The sequence below is a fragment of the Ursus americanus genome, chromosome 13 (assembly GCF_024610735.1).
Source record: "Ursus americanus isolate L20-20 chromosome 13, mUrsAme1.1.p, whole genome shotgun sequence".
Lineage (NCBI taxonomy): Eukaryota > Metazoa > Chordata > Mammalia > Carnivora > Ursidae > Ursus > Ursus americanus.
This window is the reverse complement of record NC_142139.1, coordinates 70,000,997-70,024,578: the sequence shown is the minus strand read 5'-3', so window position 1 is coordinate 70,024,578 and position 23,582 is coordinate 70,000,997. Positions and strand designations below refer to the sequence as shown.

At 56.7% G+C, this 23,582-nt stretch overlaps 1 protein-coding gene across 7 annotated transcripts; it reads left to right on the top strand.

Annotated features, from left to right (window-relative positions):
* The first annotated feature begins 306 nt into the window (after positions 1–306).
* On the top strand, positions 307–23,582 carry SORBS3 (sorbin and SH3 domain containing 3). Of its 7 annotated transcripts, none has more exons than XM_087866616.1 (21): positions 307–478; positions 5,176–5,332; positions 5,586–5,703; positions 7,168–7,361; positions 8,188–8,251; positions 10,391–10,429; positions 10,896–10,989; positions 12,987–13,074; positions 13,323–13,409; positions 13,508–13,561; positions 14,327–14,413; positions 14,992–15,038; positions 15,445–15,584; positions 15,794–15,846; positions 15,972–16,018; positions 16,201–16,315; positions 17,768–17,893; positions 19,093–19,383; positions 20,181–20,281; positions 20,825–20,931; positions 22,740–23,582. In XM_087866616.1, the coding sequence occupies exons 1-21, from the start codon at positions 372–374 to the stop codon at positions 22,799–22,801; spliced, it is 2,178 nt and encodes a 725-aa protein (XP_087722742.1). In that variant the 5' UTR covers positions 307–371; the 3' UTR covers positions 22,802–23,582. The 7 variants fall into 7 exon arrangements, with proteins under 7 accessions (XP_087722742.1, XP_045629997.2, XP_045629996.2 ...); XM_045774041.2 differs by lacking the exon at positions 307–478 and adding an exon at positions 2,096–2,612 and having other exon boundaries at positions 5,631–5,703; XM_045774040.2 differs by lacking the exon at positions 307–478 and adding an exon at positions 2,096–2,612 and having other exon boundaries at positions 10,923–10,989.

Below are 23,582 nucleotides of genomic sequence, written 5' to 3'. Positions count from 1 at the left end.
CCCAAGACTCGAGAGTTGATTTCCACTGGTACCAGGGCAGAGCAGGTTCTGACCTGAGAGCGGTGATAAGCCCAGCAGAGCCTGGGCCTAAGTAGGCAGAAGTCAGAGCAGCTCAGTAGAAAGGTTCAGGTCTCCCGTGGGGCCGACCCACCGCCTCCTACAAAGCTGTTTACCGGACTCCCTATTCCCATAGAGATGGAACCTGGTAGCCAGTCCCCAGCTCCTTGCCCCTGGCTGCTACCTCCTTTTGTGAGAAACAGGAAGTGAGGACCTTTGTCAGCTCAGCTGCACCCTCTACATTAAATATTTATCTTGGAGTCCAGGTCAGAGCCCTAGAGAATAAGAGACGCTCGCTGCTGGTGAGAGAGGGTATGGCCAGGATTCCTGGAATTGGAAGATCTTCAGCTTCACCATCTTTGGAGAGCAAGGAAGAACATGAAAGAGATGTGGCCCTTCTTAGTCGCAAGGATCCTGACAGGTGGGAAAAAAACAAACTGGTGACAGGGAAATGGGCTTATATTTTATCCCTGAGGGAGGGAAGAGGATGGTGCTGAGGGTGGGTAGGTAATATCCAAGCTTAAGGGGTAGGACAGTGTACTGCTGCCTGTCCTCAAGAAGTCCCAGAATGCCTAAAGAAGTCCCAGAATGCCTACACTCCTTTCTGCAGCTGTCTTCTGTGGGCCAGGGCTACCCATCCCATCCCATCCTTCAGCTTTCCTGGAGAATCAGATTCTTGGAAGGGGCCTTAAAGGTGACCTCATTCAGCTCTCTGCTCAGTGCAGTCATTACTTCTAGAGGGATGCCCGATGATCGGTAGGCTTGGAACCCCTGTAATCCTTCTAGAAGTTCTTCCTTGGAAACCTTGGATCTGCTTCCAAGTATGCACCCAAGGGTCCCACTTCTGTGCAGCCGGTCTCTTTGCACATGGCAGCCCCGCAGACACTGGATGCTAGCCAGCATGCCTGTCTCTCGAGCTTCTGCACAGCTTAAACATGCCTCCTTCCCCTTTCACATGTGACATTGTTTCAGGCTGGTTCACCACACTGGGAGAGTTCTTTTAACTGAATTGAGAAAAGATAAAGCTAATAGCATCAATAATGGTGGAATTCAAATTTTTTTCATCTTTTCTCCATTCCCTTCCTTCTCAACTTTCGAGTTGAATGATGTGGTTGGAAAACACCCTAAAGTGCATGGTGTGGCCTCAGGACACCAGTCTTACACCCAGTAGGCATGCAGTAAACGTTTTCATATTTCTATTATTTATCGTTGATCACTCCCCAGATGGATCTGAAATTGCCCAATAACTACTTGCTATTTGGTTGGTTTGGGCGACCCAAGCCAAGGGCTAAGAAGTACTCCAGTTTTTCCATTACCAGTAAGCATTCCAGTTAAGCACCTTCACATTCTATATAATATGCTCTGTGCGGACACAGAGGCTTGGGGGAGAAGGCAAAGACGGGATGGCCAGAGGGATTGGGAGCCAACGGGCGCAGGCTCTTGGGACTGGTGTCAGAGCAGCGGGAACAGCGGAAAAGCAGCAAGATCAAAACAAATACGGTGTATGGGAACACCAAGACCCTGGTAACCCCATCCCCGCCAAAGGGACCCCGCCCTCATCCTCTTAGGGGCGCGGCACGCCCAGGGGGCCGCTCCCTAAGGCCGATTTCCTCCCAGGCTGCCCTCAGCGGTGCTTGCACGTGTGTGAGCATCCGCCCATTTGCTGGTGCACGCGCGTCTGTGTGAGTGTGTTTGTTTGCACACGCCCGGACGCGTGCTTACGAAAGCACAAAATCTCCCCAAGTGGGGAAGGAGGCGGCGGGACCTTAACTCGGCCCGCTTAGCCACTCTACTTGTTGGGGCGCCCTTATCTGGGCCCCAGCCTGTCTGCATCTCGGTCCTGTCTCCGAGGCTGCCGGCCCGGTATCAGTTGCTGGCTTGACCCAGGATCTCTAATCATTCCCGCCCTCTGTCCTGGCTCCGCCGTGCAGGGCTCCCTTCCCACACGCTGGAAATGTCGCTGGAAACTCTGAGTGGCGCTCTCCCCCCCCCCCCCCCCCCCGCCACACACACACACACACCGCTCGGACGCCAGCCCTGCGGTGGGGGCCTGGGAAGGCAGCTGGGAAACCAAAGCGGGCTCCCCGGGGACACTCGGCGGCCCCTCCCGGCGCCGCCCGCGGCCGGCTCGGCCCCCTCAGCAGGGGGCCACTTCGTCCCCGCTGCGCGCCCAGACGGAGGGCACTTGCACGCCCCAGCCGGCCGGCCAGAGCCCCCGCCCAGCAAGCTGGAGAGGGAGTCGCCGGCCCCTCCACCCTACGCGCGCGGCCCACAGAGCAGATTGGAGGGAGCCAGACTGCGCCGCCCGCCCGCGCGCCTGTTGCAGTCCTCCCTCCCTGCGCGTGCCCTCGGCCGTCGATCCCCCTCTTCCTCCTCGGGCGCCCTGCCTCGCGCAGCCCGTCCTGACCCGGTCACGAGGGCGGGCGGCACAGCCCGGACTACTCCCTGCCCTCCCACCTCGAGGGCCTTCCGCGGCCGCACCAGGCAGGAGCCGGGCAGAGATGCTCCTGCCCTCCCCGGCGTCCTCAGTCCGTGCCACCTGCTCGCTGGGGAAGGTAGGTGCCGGGAAGGGGAGGGGGCAGAGAGGAGGCGGGGACCCGCGGGCTGGGAGGGACCCGTGCCCAACCCGAAGGGAAGGCAGAGTGCCCCTCCCCCTGGGGTCCTCGTTCCCAACTCCGGGGTGGAAAGAGATAAAGAAGTCCAATCTGGAAAAAGCGAAATTCAAGAAAACCTGTCTTTGTCCACGTGGGCTCATAACTGGAAAATACCTGCAAGAGCTCCTAGGCCAAGCCCCCAAGGTCAGGGCTATACTTGGAGGTGGAAAGGAGTCTGCCAATTACAGACAGTGGAGCGACTTCACATCTTCCAGCTCTTTGGGTGAAGGACTGCCAGCATTCTGAGAGGTGCTCCTATCCTCAGATTTCCTGGCACCTCTCTGTCCTCTGCCAGACGCAGGACCAATGCCTCCATGCCCCCATCTCTCTATGAGAAGTCCCTTTCAGTTTCTCCTGGCACAGCCACTGAGAGAAAAGGTGCAGTCTTCCCCCACGTGCCCCGTCTATCGCTGGAGGGTGCCTGCCACAGGCAACAGTGTTGGGGAGGGGCAAGCTAGGCCACCAAGGAGAAGCAACCCCTGAAAAGTTGGATGGTATAGGGGGACGGCCTGTCTTCCCCATCCTACTAGAGGGCAGTTCTCATTGAACAGGGAAGGGTGGGACAGGAGGAGAGGGAAGGAGGCCTGGGTCAGCTGATGGTTGGGACTGCTGATGCTGACCTCGCAACTTGGTTTCAAGCAGTCAGCTGGGAAGGGAGGGGTTGCTGCTAGGAGCCAGCCTGCCCCAGGCCTCTGGATCTCCTGCTCTCCCCTGCCTCAATTTCCCCCTCAACGGGAGGGAGAACAGCGGGAACTGGGGTGTGTCTGCATGTTTTGCTTTTGGTCAGAATCCTAATTGGATCCAGCTGGTGAGCTGCCCCTCCTCCAGCCTCAGCCCTCACTCCCCCCACAGCCAGGGATGGGCATGGAAAAGCTATGTCTCCAGTGGGTCTTTCAAATGTCAGAAAAAATCCCCACTCAGAACAGAGACAGGGACCTGCCACCAGCCTTGTCTGTACCATCCAGCCCTCGTGGCCTGGGCAGGAACTGGGTACAGCAGTAATCACAGCCCCCTATTGTACCTTCACCCCCTCTAGTCTGCTGTTGCGTTGCTCATATGAACCCCCACTGCATACCCCCCAACTACCATTCAGCTGACATCCCTCTGTACCCACAACTCCCATGCTGCTCACATACCTCCCGCCCCCATGGTATCTCCCACGAGTCACATTCACAGCACTGCACTCCCATTCCACCACACACAAACACAGCACCTCACCAGGCCCTCTGGGCCTTCTCGTGAGCCCCCAAACCCCGCAGTCGCACACAAGCCTAACTCCGAACACATATGCCAGAATGGGTCCGGCCCCAGTGGTGGAGGCTGGCTCAGCTCCGGTCGGGTCCAGCTGCACAGGTGAGGAGGGTCAGGCTCCGCACCACAGCCTGCAGGGTAGAAAAGCCCTGTGGGACAGCCTGACCACCTCCCCCTCCTGGGTGCCTGCAGTAACCTTCACATGGGAAGGAAGAGCCAGGCCGGCCAGGCAGGCATGGTGCTGCCAGATAGACCCTCTGTTCAAAAAACCCTCTGGAGGATAGGAGCACCTGGCTGGCTCAGCCGGTAGAGTGTGCGACTCTTGATCTTGGGGTTGTGAATTTAAGCCCCATGTTGGGTGCAGAGATTACTTAAAAAAAATCTTAAAAGACAAAACCAGCCTGGAGGTATAAAAGAAAGTGGTGTGTGGGGGTGGGGGACACTCAGCACCACGCCTCCATGAGCAGGTCTAACTTGGCTCTTGTCCACTGCTTTGCTTTCCATCCCACCCCTCACTGGCACCCTGAGCCCTCTGAGACTTCAGTCCCAGGGAAGAAGGCCAAAGAAGGGAGTTGATACTGCTTTGAGCTCAGAAGGAGTGGTTCCTGCTGCCTGGAAATGCCCCCACATGCTCCCCCTCCCATAACCTTGGCCCCGTTGGGCAGTAGGCAGGTGGCCTTGCTGTTGTTCAGGGCCTCTCCCGCAGCCCAAGTAACCCCTTGTGCCTGCTGGCAAGCAGATGCTCTCGGAGGGACTGGAGGAGGCAGAGGGAACTAAAACAAAGTCGTGAATGCTCAGGCCCTCCTCTGCCAGCAGCCCCAGTTCCCTCTGCCTTCCCTCTGGGGGAGCAGGCTGCACTGTGCGGTGAGAGCCCCAGAGGGGCTGGCCAGCGGGCCGTGTGCCCGAGGCTTTGTCCAGCAGGCCCACTCCTGGCCAGCCTCCCTCTTCTTTGCCTAGCTTCCCCCTCCCCCACTCCCACCCAAAGCTCCTGCCCGGGCCCTAACAAGCAGCCCATTGTGCCTCTGGGAGCCAGCATGGGCAGCCTGCAGGCCAGTGCCCACAGAGGCCTGTTTCCTGGGTCCTTGAGCTCCCCCCAGCTGGCCTGACCCCCTCCCACAGCTGTCCCCTCCTCCCCCAACCCCAAGGTTGAGCCCAGAGGGCACAGGAAGTCTGAGCCCAGCAGGGCTTTCCCTTCCCCCTTCCTTCCCCACAGAGGACACACAGAGGAGCAGCTGGCACACCCGGAGCCCTCCAACCTTGATCCAAGCATGCAGGCCCCACCCTGCAGCCTCCCCACAGGTCTAAGCCTGGACGACTTCATTCCCGGCAATATCCGGGCCCACGGAGGGTCATCCTCCCGGGGGTCACGGGTGAGTGAGACAGTGAGGAGAGGGTTCCTGTGGGCCCAGAGTTGATGGGGACCTCCAAGGACAGGTGGGGGAGCAGAAGGATTAAAGGAATGGAGGGAAGGGGCAGAAGATAGCTCTAGAGAGCCTAGTTGGCTACCTGCAAAGGGGTCGGGCTGGCCCTCCAGCCCTCACTGTGGGGTAAACTGTGTCCATGCTTCCCACGCTTCTGCGGAACCTTCGGGCCTGAGCTGCTGCTCCTGGCCCCTCCCCACAGGTGCCTGTGATCCGGAATGGTGGCTCCAACACCCTTAATTTCCAGTTTCACGACCCTGCGCCCAGGACCGTGTGCAATGGGTACTTCCCCCAGAGGAGAGATGCTTCCCGGCACCCAGGTGGGTCTGCTCGGGAAAACCTGTTCCAGAAGCCCCACGTCAGGGGTGGGGGGGATCAGAGCCTCCTGGGCCCTGCCAACTGGCACCACCCTGTGATGGGCAGGAGGGGCCTGGAGGGCTCCTGAGGTCCTGGGCCTCTGAGCTCAGCTAGCTGCCCTTCTCTGTGTGAGCACTGATGGCCCGTGAGTGTGAAATCTGCTGAGGGAGAGAGAGGGCTGACGCATCCCTTCCCGTCCCCCTGCCCCCCCCCCAGTGCTGGGGGATGGAAGTGTGCAGGGGACACGGCCTTGGGAGGCAGGGGGACCTCTAGCAGTCTGGGGAATAGCTTGGACTGGGGATGGAAGGGTGGAGGGATGTGAGCATATGTTGGTTGTAGAAAGAGCAGGGGGCCAAACCCCACAAGTCTGTACTCAGCCAAGCAGAAGTTTGGAGAGGCAGCTCTGAGAGCCGGTCAACCCCTGGGCTCGTACAAGTCATCCCAGCCTGGGCCATGGGGTCCAGAAGATCTCAGGACCTCCTGGGTGCTGGTCTACCCTGGGAGCCCCTTTTCTGAGGAGGGAGACGTCTTTTATTGAGCACTCCATGCAGACCGGCACTGTGTCAAGTAGTTTACTCATTTAACAAATAATTGTTGAACCTTAGAACATATGGGACACTGAAAAGTCACATTACCAGCCTTCTCTCATTTAATCCCTTGATGTCTTGGAAAGATAAAGCACAATTATCGACCTCTTCCCAGTGAGGGACCCGAGTCTTAGAGATGTTCAGTCACAGAGGCTCAGCTGAGATTCAAACCCTGATCCTTCCAGCCCCAACAGCCTTATGCGGCTACTCTGGTGACTTGGGGGCTGAAGGTTCTGGGGAAGTTGAGGACACAGTTGCCATGTCTGGTGAATGAGTTTCTGTCCCTTAGCAAGAGCCTTATGACTATGTGTCAGGCACTGTGCGGGCACGGTCACACATACTAGGTCTCCCTGGATGTTTGCCATGATTACCCTCGTCTTACAGACGTGGAAACGGAGGCACCGAGAGGTTGCTTGCTGTGCCGCAGGTCACACAGCTGGCAGAGCTGGTGTCTGAACTTTTTGTCCCCCCTTCAAGCCAAGCGTCTTTTCTGCCACACGCTGCTGCCTTCCCAGCTAGGACTGTCCCCAGCATTCTCTGCAAGTAATGATTCCCAGCCCTCATTCTGAAGGCTTTTGAGACAGCCCACAGAAAGGACAGGGTGGACACGGGCACGGATTTCTCAAGACAAAATCCATTTTCATTCACTTTTACTAAAAAATAAACAAAGGCCTGTGGTCCTGCTGGGGTTGGGGAAGAGCCTGCCTCATCAAGTCAAACAAACAAGGAGATGTTGAACCTTTTGAACCCACGGGATCAATGTTCTGAAGAGCTCAGAGACAGACCAGTCCAGGTGGGGCCCCTGCCTGTTGCTAATATTCTGTTGCTCGTTCCTCACAGACCCTGCTTGGTATCAGACCTGGCCCGGTCCTGGAAGCCGGCCCTCGGGGAGCCAAAAGACCCCTGCCTCCCAGCATCCCCAGAACTGGTCAGCCACGTGGACCAAGGACAGCAAGCGTCGGGACAAGCGCTGGGTCAAGTATGAGGGAATCGGGCCTGTGGATGAGAGCGGCATGCCTATTGCCCCCCGATCTGTGAGTCCAGGGCTGGGGGCCACTGATAGATGGGGCCCAGGGACCCATGCTAAGCTCCACTTCTGTGAACTGAAGTGGGAGCAACCAAGAATGCACCCAAACCATTTCAGACTAAAGCAGGGGTTCCACCATGATGGATTCGGGGGGGTGGTCATCAGTAACATAAATTACAGGCATTCTTGTGGTCTGAATTGCACAAGTGGTCTATGGGGGGAAGGGAGCCCCTGCTGTTAGGGCTGCCCCGGGCAGGGACCACCTCTGTTCATAGCTCCAGGGCCTAGCACCGCCACTGAGTGAATGAGCCGGCAGAGTCCTGAGTGAGATGCCCTCACACACTGCGGCAGGCATGGAAGGAGCCAGGGCCCAGGCTCTGAGGGGCCTGCCCTTCGTCCACTCCCATGCCTATCCTGAGCCAGCCACCTGCCTTCAGTTCTGCATCTGAAGCTGAAGTTGGTAACATACCTCCCAGGGCTGTTTTCAGTCTCAGGGGGGCAGGAGCTGTAAATGCCATTCTACCCCTAAATTATTGCATTTATTTTTCATTACCTAGAAATACATGTTTGTTGTAGAAACATCAGAGATATAGAAAAGCAAAGAGAAAAACCAGAAACCACCCCAAATCTCACAGCCTCGAGATGGATCATCGCTGAGGGAGATCCTTCTCCACCCCTTATTCATACGTAATGTGCTATATGAAGTTACTGTTATTAGACCTATCACAACAGCCTGCTCACTTCAAGGGTGGCCAGAGAAAGGACTCAGGAAGGGAATACTTCTGTGGCTTCCTATTAAGAGGGTGGCCTGACTTTGTCTTTTCTGGTCCCAGAGTGTTGATAGCCCCAGGGACTGGTACCGGAGAATGTTCCAGCAGATTCACCGGAAAATGCCAGGTGAGACACCCTTCCAGGGCCCTCTCTCTGCTGAGTGGGCTCTGGCATTTGGGGCTGGGGAAGGGAGGGGCGGAAAAGGGAACTTAGCCTCTCGGGGAGGTCTTCTCCACCCACCCCAGGCTCAGTGGTGGGTCCTCCCTAAAACAGGCCAAAGGGGAGGAGCCTCCTAACTCCTTTCTGTCCTTCTGGACAATGACCAGACACCGTCCCTGGTCTCCTCTGAAAGTACCGGGAAGCCATGCGGTCACTCATATGTTCAGTCAGTCCCCTGACTAAGTAGTGAGCACTTACGGTGTGCTGAGCACATTCTAGGTGCTGAAGATGAGACAGGGAATAAAAAAGAATGTCACTGCCCCAGTGACGCTTAAGACAGAGGGAGAATAAACAGACACATATGTAATACGGCAGATGGCGGTGAGGGCAAGGGAGAAAAAGGAAAGGGCAGTGCCCAGTACAGGCTGGTCATGGAAGGCCCAGATAGGTGGCATCCGAGCCAAGAGCTGAGGGAGGAAAGGAGCCAGCCCTGCAGAGCCAGGGGAGGAGCAGAGACCCAGAGGCAGAAGCGGACCTGGCCGGTTCTGCAGCAGCAAGGAGAGGCTGGACTGGAGTGACAGGGGCATTGGTGGGAGACGGAGTCAGAGTCATGGGATCTGGTCATGGAGGGCCTCTGGGGCCTGATCAGGGCTTTGGCTTTTACTCTGCAAGAGCTGAGGAGGCAAGGGGAGGTTCTGAGCAAAAGAGTGACATGCTCTGGAGGCTCACTCTGAGGCCCGCTTGGAGAGGACGTGAGGCAGTGGAGGACACAACGGACCGCTTAGGGGGCCCGGCTTTCATCCAGGGGAGAGGCCAACAGTGTCTCAGAGCAGGGTAGTGGCAGCGGGCCTGGTGGGATTCTGGAGACAGTCATGAGAGTTTGCTGATAGATTGGATGTGGCATGAAGGAAAGAAATCAAGGATGACTTGAAACCTGAGCAAGTCAAAGGATGTTGCTTCCAAATTCAGGGAACAGGGAGGCAGCTTCGGGCTAAGAGGCTTCAGTTTTTGCTGAGGTCCATCTGGTCGGAGAGGTCAAGTAGGCAGTTAATATGCAAGTCTGTTGTTCAGGGGGTGAGGCCTACGCTGCAGATGGAAACACCTGGGATCACACAAGAAGATTTTGATTGAAAGCTCCCCAACTAATTCTAGTGTGAATCCCCGCAGTAGATGGGGCTTTTTAAGCCAGAAGACTAGACAGGATCGCCTGGGGAGATGGACAGAGGCCCAAGCACGGAGCCCTGAGGCACTTGGACGTGCAGAGGTTTGAGAGAGACTACGCAGGTACAACAGAGAGGAAAAGCAGAGGGTCTTCCTGAAGCCAAGTGAAAAAGGAATTTCAAGGAGGAATGATCCACTGTGACAGATGTTGCTGATGGGTCAAGTATCTTGATTTGGTGACATGGAGGTCACTGTGGTCTTTCTTAAGAGCGGTGGGGGCAATCGTGGTGGAGCTAAAAACCTACTTACCAAAAAGGGGAACTGGAGACAGTGAGTTAGTGATGGCCAACTGTTTGCTGCAAAGGAAAACAAAACAATCTGGGAGCTGGAGGATGGTACGGGATCTGGAGAGAGGCATTCTGGTCTGCATTTAAGACAAGTGCTGTTGTGGCACGTCTGCATGCCAAGGGGCTCAAGTGCGTTGGTGGGTCAGTAGCTTTTCCTAGGAGGCCCCTGAAAGTCGTGAGCGCAATGAGGAGTGGGTCTAGGGAAAGGGGGAAGGACAAGCATTGAGAAGCGGGTGCAGAAAGGGAAGGAGAGAAGGGGAAGTGGAATTTTCCCAACCTGATGTGGTGAGGGCAGGTTTACAAAGGTCAGGGAAAGGCTGTGTGTGGGAACGCCGGGAGGGAGGAGCAGGAGCTTTGGGCAAGCCCACTGCCTGGGTTGGCTCACTTGGGCCCTAAGCCTGCCAGAGGCATTTCAAACCCTCCAGAGAACTGCCCTCCTAATTCCTTCCCTCCCTCGGGACATTCTTCAGGCCCTGACTCAGCCCCTCGGCCCCTGCTCTAGGCAGGAGGACGGCTGCGAGTAGCTGAGGCAGCCTCAGGGGGCTCGCCATCCTCGCTTGCGGCCCCACCCCTGATCTGGTCCTTTCTGCTCCCGCAGACCTGCAGCTGGACTGGACCTTTGAGGAATCACCCAAAGGTGAGGGGGGCGGGTGGCCCGCCCGGGTGGCCCGCCCCAGCTCAGTGCCTGCATCTGCCCATCTTGTAAGCCTGGCTTTGAGGCTCCCCAGTTGGCTTAGTTCACCTTGAGAAGTTCGCCTAGGCCATTTCCGGTGAGCTCCAAATCCCCTGGGAGGTGGCGCTGAAGAGCCTCAGCTTCACTGTCCAGTGAGTGTCTTCGCCCTGGCTGTGCTTTCTCTGGGCTTCTCTCTCCTCGTCTGTAAAATGGGGACACTAGCTGCCCCAGAGTTGTGACGATTTAGTGACGAGTGTAAAGCTCTTGGTGCAAAGCCCCCACATAGTGGTCCAGAGCACCCCCAACCCTGTTCCCACAAGCCGCACAGGAGCAGGTATGGGAGTGAGTGGGTGTCAGAATCTTCAGTGCTCACCCAGGTACGCTCAAGCTCAGCTCTCACCTCCCCTGGCCTCTCTTCTCCCACCTTCAGTGGCTTCCTCCTGTGCCGCCTCTACAGACTCAAGGCACCCAAGGCCCCCGCAAAGACCGGCTGCCAGGCCAAGCCAGGCCTCTTCTCTGAGTGGGTGAGCCATCCTGGGAAGGGGGCCCAAGGGCCACAGAGGGGCACTGGCTTCCTGGCGGGGACTGGCACCCCCTCGTGGCCACTGATGGTACAGCATCTCCCCACCCCATCTCGCCGCTCCGCTTCTTAGGGTCTCCACCACTCCAGATGTTCTCTCTCCTCCCTGCCAGGGCCAAAGGGGAATGAAGGGCTGGGGTGGACTTTGCACCCATTCCTGGTCAGGAATGCCAGTGCTGCTTTTGTGGTTGGCGGGAGGAACTCATCATGCCAAAGATCCACAGGTCATAATGGGGTGGAGAGCAGGGTGGCCCATGGCTAGGTGTGGACCTGTGGCCATTTACTCCAAAGCCTGAGAGAAAACAAAGGGTGTAAGAGGATCCCAATGTTCCTCCCAAGTGGGGGAAGATGAGGATGAGAGAGGAGCCCTTCCACATAAGTGAAGGATGTAGTCTCTTTGCTCTGCACAAACCACGCAAGCCCAGCCCAGGCTTCCAGGGACCTGGCGGGAGGCGGGGTGGGGGGCTCAACCAGACCTTGAGAATCAGCAGCTTTGCCTCCAAGTGAAATCAATGAGTTTCTTATTCCTTTACAGGAAGGGATTACCTTCATGAGCGTGGCCATACCTGGCCTGTGGCTCTTGGCATAATTAATAAGATAGAGGCTAAGAGCTCAAGATTTGAATCCAAGTTCAGATTCAAGCTGGTGTGCTGCCAATAGCCATGTGACACTGGGCAACTTAACCAGTCTCAGCCAGCTGCTGAGGGGACCACACGGTGGTTGTGAGGGTTTAGGCACATAGCAAGTCTCCATGTGTTATTATTTTTTTAAAGATTTTATTTATTTATTTATTTATTTATTTATTTATTTATTTATTTATTTGAGAGAGAGACACAGAGAGAGTGCGTGAGCATGAGCGGAGGTAGGAACAGAGGGAGAGGAGCAGAGGGAGAGGGAGAAGCGAACTCCATGCTGAGCAGGGAGCCTGACATGGGGCTCGATTCCAGGATTCATGGATCATGACCTGAGCCGAAGGCAGTCACTTAACCAACTGAGCCACCCAGGCGCCCCTCCACGAGTATTATTAATATACAGGCTCAATTATGACTAGAGCTCCCTAAATTAGGAACGATGTATTCTATCCTCATTACCAGTGGTATTATTAATATTATTTCTAAAATAGAGTCATAGTTACACCCAATAAACCCTGACCCTCATCAGACATTCCGTCATTTGATAAGCTTGGTACAGTGGTGGAAACGTCCAGACTCAACAGAGTCTGGCACACTTAAGCCAGCCAAGAAAGGAGCCCTGGAGGGGAACGAAGGCAAATGTGACAGTGTGGAGCCTTGGTGGCTGGAGTGGTTTCACAGATGACATCACTGACTGCAGCACCCCCAGGGAACTGAGGCGCAGGGAACAGAAATAGCTTGCCCAGGGCTCCCGAGTCAGGGCTGCAGGCCCTTTGCCCTGCCTGGTTCTCCTTGGACTGGGAGGTAGTCCCACCCACACCCTTGGGCATGTGTGCAAGGCCGCTCGGCTGTGACAGCCAGGAAGACCAGCTTCATCAAAGCTGCACAGACATACATAGCCACAGCTGTGGGGCCAGACTGAACACACATGCAGGGTATTTCACTAAGGCCAGTGGGAGGGACTGGCCTCTCATGGAGCAGATGCCTGTGTTAGGCCTTCTCCTGGGCGGTTCACAGATGTTCCCTCACCTGAGCTTGGCCATACCCTCACCAAGGTGGGACTCCTTCTCATGTTACAGGTATTGAATCTGAGGTTCTGAGAGCTCAGTCACTTGCCAAAAGGTCACAGCTAAGTGGTGGAGCTGGCATTTGAACTCAGGGCGCATAACTTTCCATTGTGTAACACTGCTTTCATAGGCTGACAGTAGCAGGGGGCAGAGGGTGGTGGTAGCGTGTGCAGGGCTGTGTTCTCACTTACTCCTTAGTCTCCCTAAAAGGAAACTGAAGAGATGTGCTCCCCTTTCTTTAGAAGAAGCTGGGACCCCTCTGAAGAGTTTCCTAGAAGCACCTTCAACTGTAATCCTGGAGCATCCTCCCTACACCAGACCCCAAATCAGGTAGCCTGCCCAGCCTCCTCCCCTCACTGCCCCTGGCACTGTGCTCTTCGGCCAGACCCCTCTGCTAAGAGCACAGATAATGCCCTTTCAGTTGGGGGCCTGTCTTGTGCAGCTGGGAGAGCCCAGAATCCTTAGGAGGGCACTGGCAGGCAGAGGGGTGAGGCGGTGGCCTACAAGCCTGCTTTTTGAGCCTGGAGAGTGTCTTGGTACCCCTCTGCTCAAGCTGATGCCCACCTACTTCCATGCAGGTGCCCAGACGCCAAGAGAAAGCAGACAATGTCTGGACGGAAGATTCTTGGAACCAGTTTCTGCAAGAACTAGAGACTGGGCAGAAGGTGAGTGTCCTGCTGTCCCTCTGAGAGTGGACATACTCCTTAGCTAGTGCATTTTGGAAAGAGAGTTCACCCCTCTGACTCACCCTTCCCACCCTTAGCCCAAGAAACCGCTAGTGGATGACCCTGTTGAGAAGCCCTCCCAGCCCATTGAGGTGAGTGCCGCAGGATAGGTTGGAGGGGGAGGGAAACAGCTATGCTGGGGGACGAATGAGGGAGACTTCTGGGTGGTGTTAGCCCCAGTGACCATGGGCAAAGGCCACAGACCCAAAGTTCTGACTCTCTCCAGTCCCATACAGTTTACCTCTATATCCCCAGCACCTGGGACAGTGCCTGGCATTACAGTATGCACTCAAATGGATGTTGAATACGTGTCTATTGACCAAAGCAGGAGCAGAGAAGGAAGTGGTCAGTGTGGACTTGTCAGGAAGTATTCTTGGAGGTGGAGCTGGGCTCTCTGAGTTGGGAGGGCTTGGCTGAGCAGAGAGAGAGAGCGCTCAATGGGGGAGTGCAGAGCAAAGGCTGGAGGGTCAGTGGGAGGGAAAGCAGGTGGAGTACAGGCTGTGGAAAGCCGCAGAAGACTTGATGAGAGAGGAAATAAGGAGCTTTATAGGCTCTTGAACAGAGAAGTGACAGGACAAAAGGCACTATCAGGAAGTACTACGGTACTATCATGTGCGTAGGGATGAGTGAGCTGGGTCGGATGCGAGGGCCAGTGAGAAGCTGTGGAAGGGCCATCCTGACACCCTGAGACACAGCTCCGGGCAGGCCCACAGGAGCCTGCCCTTTACCCAAGCACAGTGTGCTTTGCTTTGTCCTGCTGCCCACTAAGTTTCTCACATCTGACCTTCCATCAGTGCTCCCCCACTGTGCCCCCTACCCACCCACTGCCCAAGTCTCTCCCCATAATCCGCCCCCAGGTCTTGCTGGAGAGAGAGCTGGCCAAGCTGAGCGCGGAGCTGGACAAAGATCTGCGGGCAATTGAGACCCGGCAGCCGTCCCCCAAGGTACCGGCCTCCCAGTCCCCTCCTGGGTGACTCTGGGACCCGGAGACCCCCCCCCCCCCCCCCCGCACAGCAGCGGAGCGTGGTTGGGAGGGACGGGCAGAGCAGAGGTGTCGCCTCCAGCCGCACTCGGCACGACCTTGGACGGACTTCATCCCTGACTGCAGTCTCCTTTATAAAATGCAGGGCGTTGACTTTTCCAAGTGACCCCTAAGAACCCTTTCAGGCCGATTCCACGTCAGCCTGACGTCCGGGTGCCGGGGGCTCCCCGCCCCCACCTCGCCCCGCCGCCCCACGCCCGACCTCAGTCCGCGGGGACCCCAACCCTTACCCGGCCCCGGTTTCCTGGGCCGGCCTCCCCTCTTCCGCCACCCCACGGTTCCTCCCCCCGCTCCTCGGCTCCTCCCGGGTTCCCGGCCGGCCCGCCCTCCTGCGCGGGCGACTCTAGGACCCCGCGTCCCTCCCACCCCTCCCCACCCCTCCTGCCCTTCAGAGCCGCAAACTTTTCCGGAGGCGGCGGCCTCGGCTGCCGCGGGGACCCGGAGTCCCGGGCCCTGACCGCGCCCCGTCTCCCCGCACAGAGCTCCCAAGTGCCCCGACGGTCCCGGGAGCCGCGGCCCCCCGCGCGGTGAGTGGCCAGGCCGGGCGCGGGGGACGTGGCGCGGGGCGGCGGCGGCCGCGCGGGGAGGGGGCGAGCACCGCGGAGGGCGTGGGAGGAGGAGCCTGGAGGCCGGCGGGTGGGCGCGGAGGGAAACTGTCCCCGCCCGAGGACTGGGTGGCCGCGGCCGGCGGCGGAGCGAGGCCAGCGGAGCCTCGCGCTTCCCACGCGCCCTCCCGCCTCCCGCGGCCCCAGGCCGCACCCTTTCCCGGCCGCGACTGCTGGGGAAGTAGGACATCCTGTTGAGGGCCCGGGACGTGGGAGACGCCTTGGGAGGAAGCGGCGGGAGACAGGGGGTGATATTGGGGCGGCAGGGGTGAGTGGTGTAGGGTGTGAGGCCCCAGACAGGTGGCTCACGCACTGTGTGGCCGCGCAGCCCGGCCCCCGCCTGGAGCTCCAGTTCCCCGAATGCACTTTACCGGGGTTCCTCCCGGCCCCTGAGCCCCCACAGAATGGCGGATGGAGCAAGCCCCTTCCTAGGTCGCAGGGACTTTGTCTACCCTTCCTCGGCGCGAGGTAAGGACCAGATGCTGCTCTTTTCTCGCCCAGAGGCCGGCCACCGTGCATCCGATATGCTGGTGCTCCTTGGGGGTGGGGCGGGAGGAGGACGGTCATAGAGCCCCCTGCTAACACTGGCCCTGTCCTGGGATGGGGGGAACAGAACCCCAACCCAACACCACCCCCCAGACATGGCCTTCCCAAGCTGAGGTAGCACTTTTTCACAGACCCTAGTGCCTTTGAACGAGGGGGCAGCCCAGCCAGGAAGGAAGAGAAGAAGGTAAGGAGGGGCGGGAGCATTAGGGTCAGGGTGCATGGGGATCTGGAGTGGCTCTTGTGATGGCTCTTCTAGACCTGCCACCTGCTTCACTAAGGTGACTCCCTCTGTCCTCTCTCCCTGCCCAGAGGAAGGCTGCCAGACTCAAGTTTGACTTCCAGGCACAGTCCCCCAAGTAAGTGCCCTTCTCTCCAACCCCCCCCCCAAATGTCTCAGCACCCTATGGGAGGAGAGGGAGGACAGGGCTGCCTCGGCCTCCCCCCGAGGGTGGAAGAGACTCTGGGTGCACTAGACAGGGTCTGAAGGGAAGGAGTGGGAGGACCTCACCTTGCTGTACGTCCTTGCCCTGGCCTGCAGGGAGCTGACTCTGAAGAAGGGTGATATTGTCTACATCCACAAGGAGGTGGACAAGAACTGGCTGGAGGGGGAGCACCATGGCCGGCTCGGCATCTTCCCTGCTAATTATGTGGAGGTAAGCAGAGGAGCAAGCAGGAGCCCAGCTGGGAGGGTGCATGCGTTTGCAGAGACTTAAGAGTACAGACCCCTTCATCCCTGCACAGCCCCTCTGTGGAGCTGATTGCTCCCCCACATCTTACCGGCTTCTTAATAGGTAAAACTGTGAACTCCAGGGGGCAGGGGCCAAGTCAGCCTCATTCATGCCCTTGGCCTCCCGCATGGTTGGGCCCAGTGCTTTGCCTGCACTCAGGACATGTTTCTTAAATGAGCCCATGGAGAACCACATGACCCCGCTCCTGCGCCAGAGGCCACCAGCCCAGACTTTCACCATTCAGCATCCGTCTCTCTCACGCTGTCTTTGGGAAGGATCCTGAGGGCAACTGGCACGAAGTGTGTGACAGCTTACAAATCACATATATATTCATCACTTCCCTCATGTGTCTCGTTCCTCTCATTAACCTGAGAAGTGATCAGTCATCCCCATTTTACAGATATGCTTGCTAAGGTTCAGAGACAAGTGGTTAAGTGCAAGATCCAGAAGTGTCTGGCTGGCTCAGTCGGTAGAGCATGCAACTCTTGATCTTGGGGTTGTGAGTTCGGGCCTAGCATTGGGGGTAGAGTTTACTTAAAAATATATCAGCATTTAATGATATAAATTTCCCTCTAAGCACTGCTTTACCTACACCGCACAGATTTCGATATTTCGTTGTTGTTGTTGTTTTCACTCAACTCAAACTACTTTCTTATTTCCTTTGTGACTTCTTTGACCCCTGGATTGGGTTGTTGTTTAGTTCGGGCTCTCGATTTCATAAGCATCAGTAGGCCTCCCCTACCTTCAGAACCTCGCTCTGATTCTGGAATTCCACAAGGTATAGCCAGTATTCCATGGTATCAGTAACTTACATCTCAGTATGAACTAGTTGGTATCAGTAACTTACATCTCAGTATGAACTAGTTGGTATCAGTAACTTACATCTCAGTATGAACTAGTTTATTAGCTTCTTGATTTTTTTTTTATGAGTAGGGTGAAGCAAAGAGAACATGGGGATTCTGGGCACCAGGTGCAGTAGAAGGGAGGGAAAGAGGGACATTTGGTTCTCAGCAGTGGTAAAATGTTAGATCCCCACTTTCAGATGAGGTGTGCCCTGCTTTTTGAAATTCCTCATTTACTTCTGGCCTCCATTTTAAGCTCTGTGTTAGGACTGGCTTCCATCTTTGCTCTGACATTGCCTACTCCACACCTCTAGGGGGAATTCTTCCTCCAGTGGCCTTCTGGGACTAACCATCCTTTGGCTGTGCTCACCCTGGCCACCCCCACGCTTGTGTCTGGTGTCCGTGACCTCGCTGGCCTTGGGGGCAGATCGCGCTCATACCATCATCTCTTTGTTACCTCACTCCCCTGGGAGCCCCAGGTCTGTGCCCAGTTGCTGCCTGGGCTGAGTCTTTCTCGTGACCTTTCTTCCTGCAGGTGCTGCCTGCAGATGAGATCCCAAAGCCCATCAAGCCCCCAACCTACCAGGTGCTGGAGTATGGAGAAGCTGTGGCCCAGTACAATTTCAAGGGGGATCTGGAGGTGGAGCTGTCCTTCCGCAAGGTGCGGCCCGGCAGGAAGTGGGGGGCCGGGGGGGCGGTGAAGACATAGGTAAATATGTGTATTAAAAACATCTTTTTAAAGAGTCACGTGTGCCCATTTTCACACAGTATTTAAAATTTTTCCTAATCTCTCTGGATATGTTTCCCTACATTTAGCCTATTTTTTTTTTTAAAGTTTGAAACTTCTAGAGTAGTTGTGGATTTTTTTTCAGTTGCAGTTTGGTAGGCTGTGAGGATCTCAGTCAGCATTTTTAGAAGAACAGAATGGAAATGTTAGAATGTCCTGCATGTAGAAAGGGTATCTGATCAAACTTTTAAGCGGCTACATATATACCCATGCACGTGTGTACTGGCTTGTTATTAGGGCATATTTTTCCCTGTAGATCATGGTCGAAGTAAGTTTGAGAAATGTCCCAGAAAACAGGGAACTGGTCTCCCTTTGGTTGATTTCTGGGGCAGAGGCCATGCATGCCCCTTGTGAATGTCCTCCGGAAGAGGTGGCCCCAAGGAGAGAGAAGGAAGGAGGTAGCTGGATGGAGAGAGGTGGGTGGCAGGAGATGGCTGGAGACCACCCTCCCCAGGGCCACCTCACCCAATGTCAGTGAGCATGTGGGCTGGAGGACACACTGGCCGCCCTCAGAGAGTTTGTGTTTTGAGGCACTGGCGATGGCTCACCCAGCGAAGAGGCGGGGACAGGACCATGTCATGACAGTGGTGGCTCGTGCCTGTGCAGTGCTTCTTGCCAGGCTGCCACTGACAGCCTTTGCTCCTCACAGCAACAGGATTGTTATCCCCACTAAACACGTGAGAAAACCAGGCTCAGAGAGGCAAAGTAACTGATCCAGGGCTGCACGGCTTGGAACTGGCAGAGCCCAATCTGTTAATAGCCACCAGAAAGCTGGGGAGAGGATGCTGTGAAGTCCGAGGGGTAGGTGTCGGGTAGGCTTCCCAAAGAGGCTGGACTTGACCCACACCCAGTGCGGAATGTTGTGGGAAGAGCCCAGACTTCTGGGCTCCCTCAGGCAGCCTGGGCTCGGCTCCCCACTACCACTGCCTCATGATGTGACTTCCTGCTGACCTGCTCTGAGATGGCTCGCTCTGTGCAAGGCGCTAGGTCTACTGGAGACAGACCCCAGGGCCCCCTCGGGTCATGGTGCCCAGGAGGGCCTTGTAGGCGCTCATGCCCTTCTACACCCCCAGGGGGAGCGCATCTGCCTGATCCGCAAGGTGAACGAGAACTGGTACGAGGGGCGCATCTCAGGCACAGGGCGCCAGGGCATCTTCCCCGCCAGCTACGTGCAGGTGTACCGCGAACCCCGGCTTCGCATCTGTGACGACGGTCCCCAGCTCCCTGCGTCTCCCCGCCTGACCACCGCCCGTCTGGCTCGTCACTCTGGCTCCCCGTTAACGCCACACAGCCCAGTGGATCCCACCTCCCCCCGCCGCACCGGCTTCTCCTTCCCCACCCAGGAGCCCGGAGCCCAGACCCAGGTAGGGTGACCTGCCTCAGACCAGAGAACTGACCCTGCTCCGCACACTGTTTCCTCCATTCCTTTGGTGGGTTTGCACTTTGGAATCCTTCCTGGTCTGCCCCAGGACAGAGCAGTGGGAGAGCTGGGCAGAGCCTTGCGTGCAGAGCCACCCTTGCCTTGTGGCCCTCAGAGCTGCAGCTGTAGCGGGGGAGGCGTGGGCCAGCCAGCTCTAGGTGTGACCCCAAAGCCAGTGCAGGGCTCCTGACCCTATAGACTCCAGTCTTGTGATCTGCCTGTATCAGTTTCTGGGACACGGTCACGTGGGGGTCAGAAGACTGCCATTCACCTGCCGTGTGACCTTGGGCGGGTGATTTACCCTCTCTGGCTTTGGGTTTTCTCAGCTGTGGAACAGTGGTAGTAATTCCCCCCTGGAGAGGGTACTTGGGTACGTTTGAACTAAAAGTTTGTAGTCCCTGATGGGTAAAAGATTTCATTGGTCCTCATGCTGAGGTAGCCCGTGAACAGGTGCCTTCGCGCCTGCGCTCATCCGTTCCCTCCGCAAGCTGATGTGAGCGGCACGGCCTCCCGTCCCCAGCTTTGGGCTGGCCTTTAGAATCAGACATCTACCCTCCCTGGGCCTCAGCTTCTGCACGCCTGTGAAGCGAAATGGTCAAACAGACCTCTCTGTGCCTTGGGGATTGAGAGGATAAGATGGGGACAGGATGAGAAATGCTGCTGCAGGGAAGGTGGGAGGGCCCGTGGCACTCTCCTCCCTCATGCTCGTGTGTGCCTGCCTTTCCTCCTATGGACCCCCAGGGTCTCAGCACCCCTGGGTCAGCTCTGTCTCATCCTGGAGGCTCCAGCCGTCCCCTGGACCTGGGAATTCCCCCCAACACCACTCAGATACACTGGACCCCGTGAGTACCATCTGGGGACGCTTGGTCAGGGGTGGAGTGTTGCTCGACAGGCAGTACTGAGCACACTGACCGCCCCCATAGCCTGGTCCTTCCACCTTAAGACGGATTTGGTAAACTCGTACCGCTGGCACTAATGGATGATTTGGTGGGGGGCCACTTGTCTGTGATGGTCCTGACCTGTCCCTGCCAGCCCTATAGCCTTAAAGCAAGCCTCCCACTCTCTGCCCTTCGGCCTCCGTCTCCTCACTGGGTTTCCAGCCCTGAGGTCAGTGCATGTGTGTGTGAAGTGTGGGAACTGGTAGAACAGACTTGAAGGCAGTGGGAGCTCCAAGGAGGAGGGGTTGGGGTGGGTAGGGCTTGGAGCACAAGGAGCAGGCCTGGGGATGCATTGAAGCCAGAGTCACCATTCTAGGAGCTGGGCCAGGGGCTAATGGGATCATCTGTAAAATTAAGGGGATGTGGCAACACTTGGGTTAGATTCTCTGGGCCTGGTCTGAGGCAGGGGCCAGGCTCCAGTGGTTGCCATGATGCTGTCTCCCACAGGTATCGGGCGATGTACCAGTACAGGCCCCAGAATGAGGACGAGCTGGAGCTGCGGGAGGGGGACCGGGTGGATGTCATGCAGCAGTGTGATGACGGCTGGTTTGTGGGTATGTGGGCCTGGTGGCTGGGCTGGGGGGCAGACCGGAAGGGGGTATCTACCCCTGGGTGGGATAGCTGGGGGGTCCTGGGGGGTGTGACCCGTGGGGCCAGTCAGAAAGGGGTATCTTGGGGGTTGCTGGGGAGATTTGGGTGGGCTGCCACTGCCTGCCAGTGCTGGTTCAGCAGAGATTGTGGTCTGACAGATGAGGCCAGGTCATTGATGAAGTCAGTGCAGACTCGGGGCAGCAGTGTTCCCAATCCTCACACCCCTGCTCCTTCCCACCGCATACCTGTCTCTGGAGCAGTTTTGGGGGAAGGAGCCTGTCCCCTGAAACACTAAGTTCCTGATGGAAAGGGTCAAGCCTCAAGTCTCACACCCATGTATCACCCCTACTCCCCCCAGTTTGCAGCTGGCTCCCCAGTCCTCAGGGCTCGCCCTAGGGCAGCTCAGGCAAAAGACTAAAGCAGGAAGCCTCAAGTTGGCCTTGGCCTGGTTCAAGGTGACCAGCCCAGCAGGCTTCACATGGCCTTTTCCTCAGGGTGGGCAGGGCCATATAGGCCTGAGCAGAGCTGAAAGCGTGGCAAGGCTGCCTGGGAAGAGGTGGCCCCAACGGCGGTCTCTTGACATGGCAACCCATCCTTTCTCATCTGAATCCTAGCACCTCATTGCTGACTGAGTTTCAGACACCCTGCAATTATGGAGCACTAACTTGTTAACAGTTCTTGCCGTGGCGGGGCGTGGGCTTGGGGGGCACATTCTTGGTTTACTCTGTACACCTCTGCATTTGAATTTTTTTTTTTACCACTCACAAAGTTTTGCAAATATAGACAAAAAGAAAAAGCACCACTTTTGTGGGATTAAAGCCACAACTGCTTTTAGAGTAAAGGTTTAGAAAGTTCAATGTCTTAGTCACACTAGCACATTTCTTTTTTTTAAAGATTTTATTTATTCATTTGATAGAGAGTACAAGCAGGGGGAGCGGCAGGCAGAAGAAGGAGAAGCAGATTCTCCACTGAGTGGGGTGCTCGAGGCAGATGCTTAGCCAACTGAGCCACCCAGGTGCCCCCACACCAGCACATTTCAAGTGCTCGGTAGCTACATGTGGCTAGTGGTTATCACTTCAGGTAGTGCAGGTCAGGGAAGGCTTCCTGGAGGAGGTGGGGGAGCTAGGCTTTAAAGGGCAAGTGAGGCATCTCAGGCAGCGCAACGGTATCAGCAAGGCCTGGGGGCAGGGTGAGCATGGCCTGCTCCTCAGGAAGTCAGGATGCCAGCCTGCCAGAAAGGGAAGGTTCAGGACTTTAATTTCATTTTACGTTCCTATATCTTCTAGCATTCTCCCTTCTCCACCCCAGAACACGGGTTTCTTTGGGGTTGTAGCAGACCAGAGGTCTGGATTTTACTCCCACCTCTTCCCCTAAGCAATAGAGTGCTTTGGGGAATTCATTGGCCTTCTCTTTAGGCCTTGCCTGCCTGTCCCACCTCTAAATTGAAGGTGAGATCAGTGAGTTTCCTCCACATTTAAGTTCTGGATTCAAACTCCTGCTTCCTAGCTCTCCTGAGGAAGGTGGAGTAATCCAGTGCTACGTGCCAAGTTATAGGGGACTCAAATTCCAAGTCCTTGAATTTAGAAAGTGTAGCGTTGTCCATTTGCCCACTAGGGGGCAGAAATGAGTAAAACAAATCCTCCCTCCCCGGGACGGGGACTCCACCTGCAGTTCCGGGCACTGCCAGTAGGGGGAAGGTCACTCACCCCTACATTCCTACTCAAGAAGTCTGGGGAATGCCGTTTATGCTTTTTCTCTTTTTCTCTTTCAGGTGTCTCCCGGAGGACCCAGAAATTTGGGACATTCCCTGGAAATTACGTAGCTCCGGTGTGAGTGGTCTCCGTGGCAACTCAGAGCCCAGCCAGGATGGGGTGGGGAGCAGTAGCACTTACAGGAGGGAGAGAGGATTCGCCCCCCTCCATCCTCCTTCCCCAAGACCTGAGCTGCTGGCATCTGCAGACAACCCCAGCAGCTGTTCTTCGGAGCCCCCCCTCAAAGCCCCCTGGACTGCTTCCCACCCACAGTTCACAAACATTCCTCCAGCAGCCTTTTTATTTCCTCCCCTATCCCACTCCCCAAATATAGAGGTCTGCTTTGAACTGGAGACTGTTTCCAGGCCTTCTTGAGACCAGAGCCTGGAGCCCCCCACCCCGCCCTGCTATGGCGTTTCCTTTAACAGGGACTGGCTCCCAGCTTCACCCCCATGGGGTTCCTCTACTAAGAACCAGCTCCCTCACCTAACAGAGACCAAAGGCCGCCTCTGCCTAGAGCGGATTCCTCCCCTTTCACTCCAGCTTGCCCACTGCCCCCTTTGCCTTCCTGCTTCCAGCTGGGTTGGGAGTGAGGTGGGAGGGAGACACAGCACCTCCTTAGTGCCCAAGGCCTGGCCAGAAGTCTTGCTCGAAGGCCCCCTCTTCCCCCAGGCTGCCAAGCCCTGGGCTGTGCGTGTCATCGTGCTGCTGTTAAGACCCAGGAAGGGCTGGGCCTCAGAGGACTGGCCTACGCCGAGCGTTCTCCCGGGAGACTGAGGCGCACTGCCCTTCTGCCTCCCCAGCTCCTCCAACCCCCACGTCCCCTCTGGAAGAGAATGTAAAATAAATCTGGATGCCAGGGA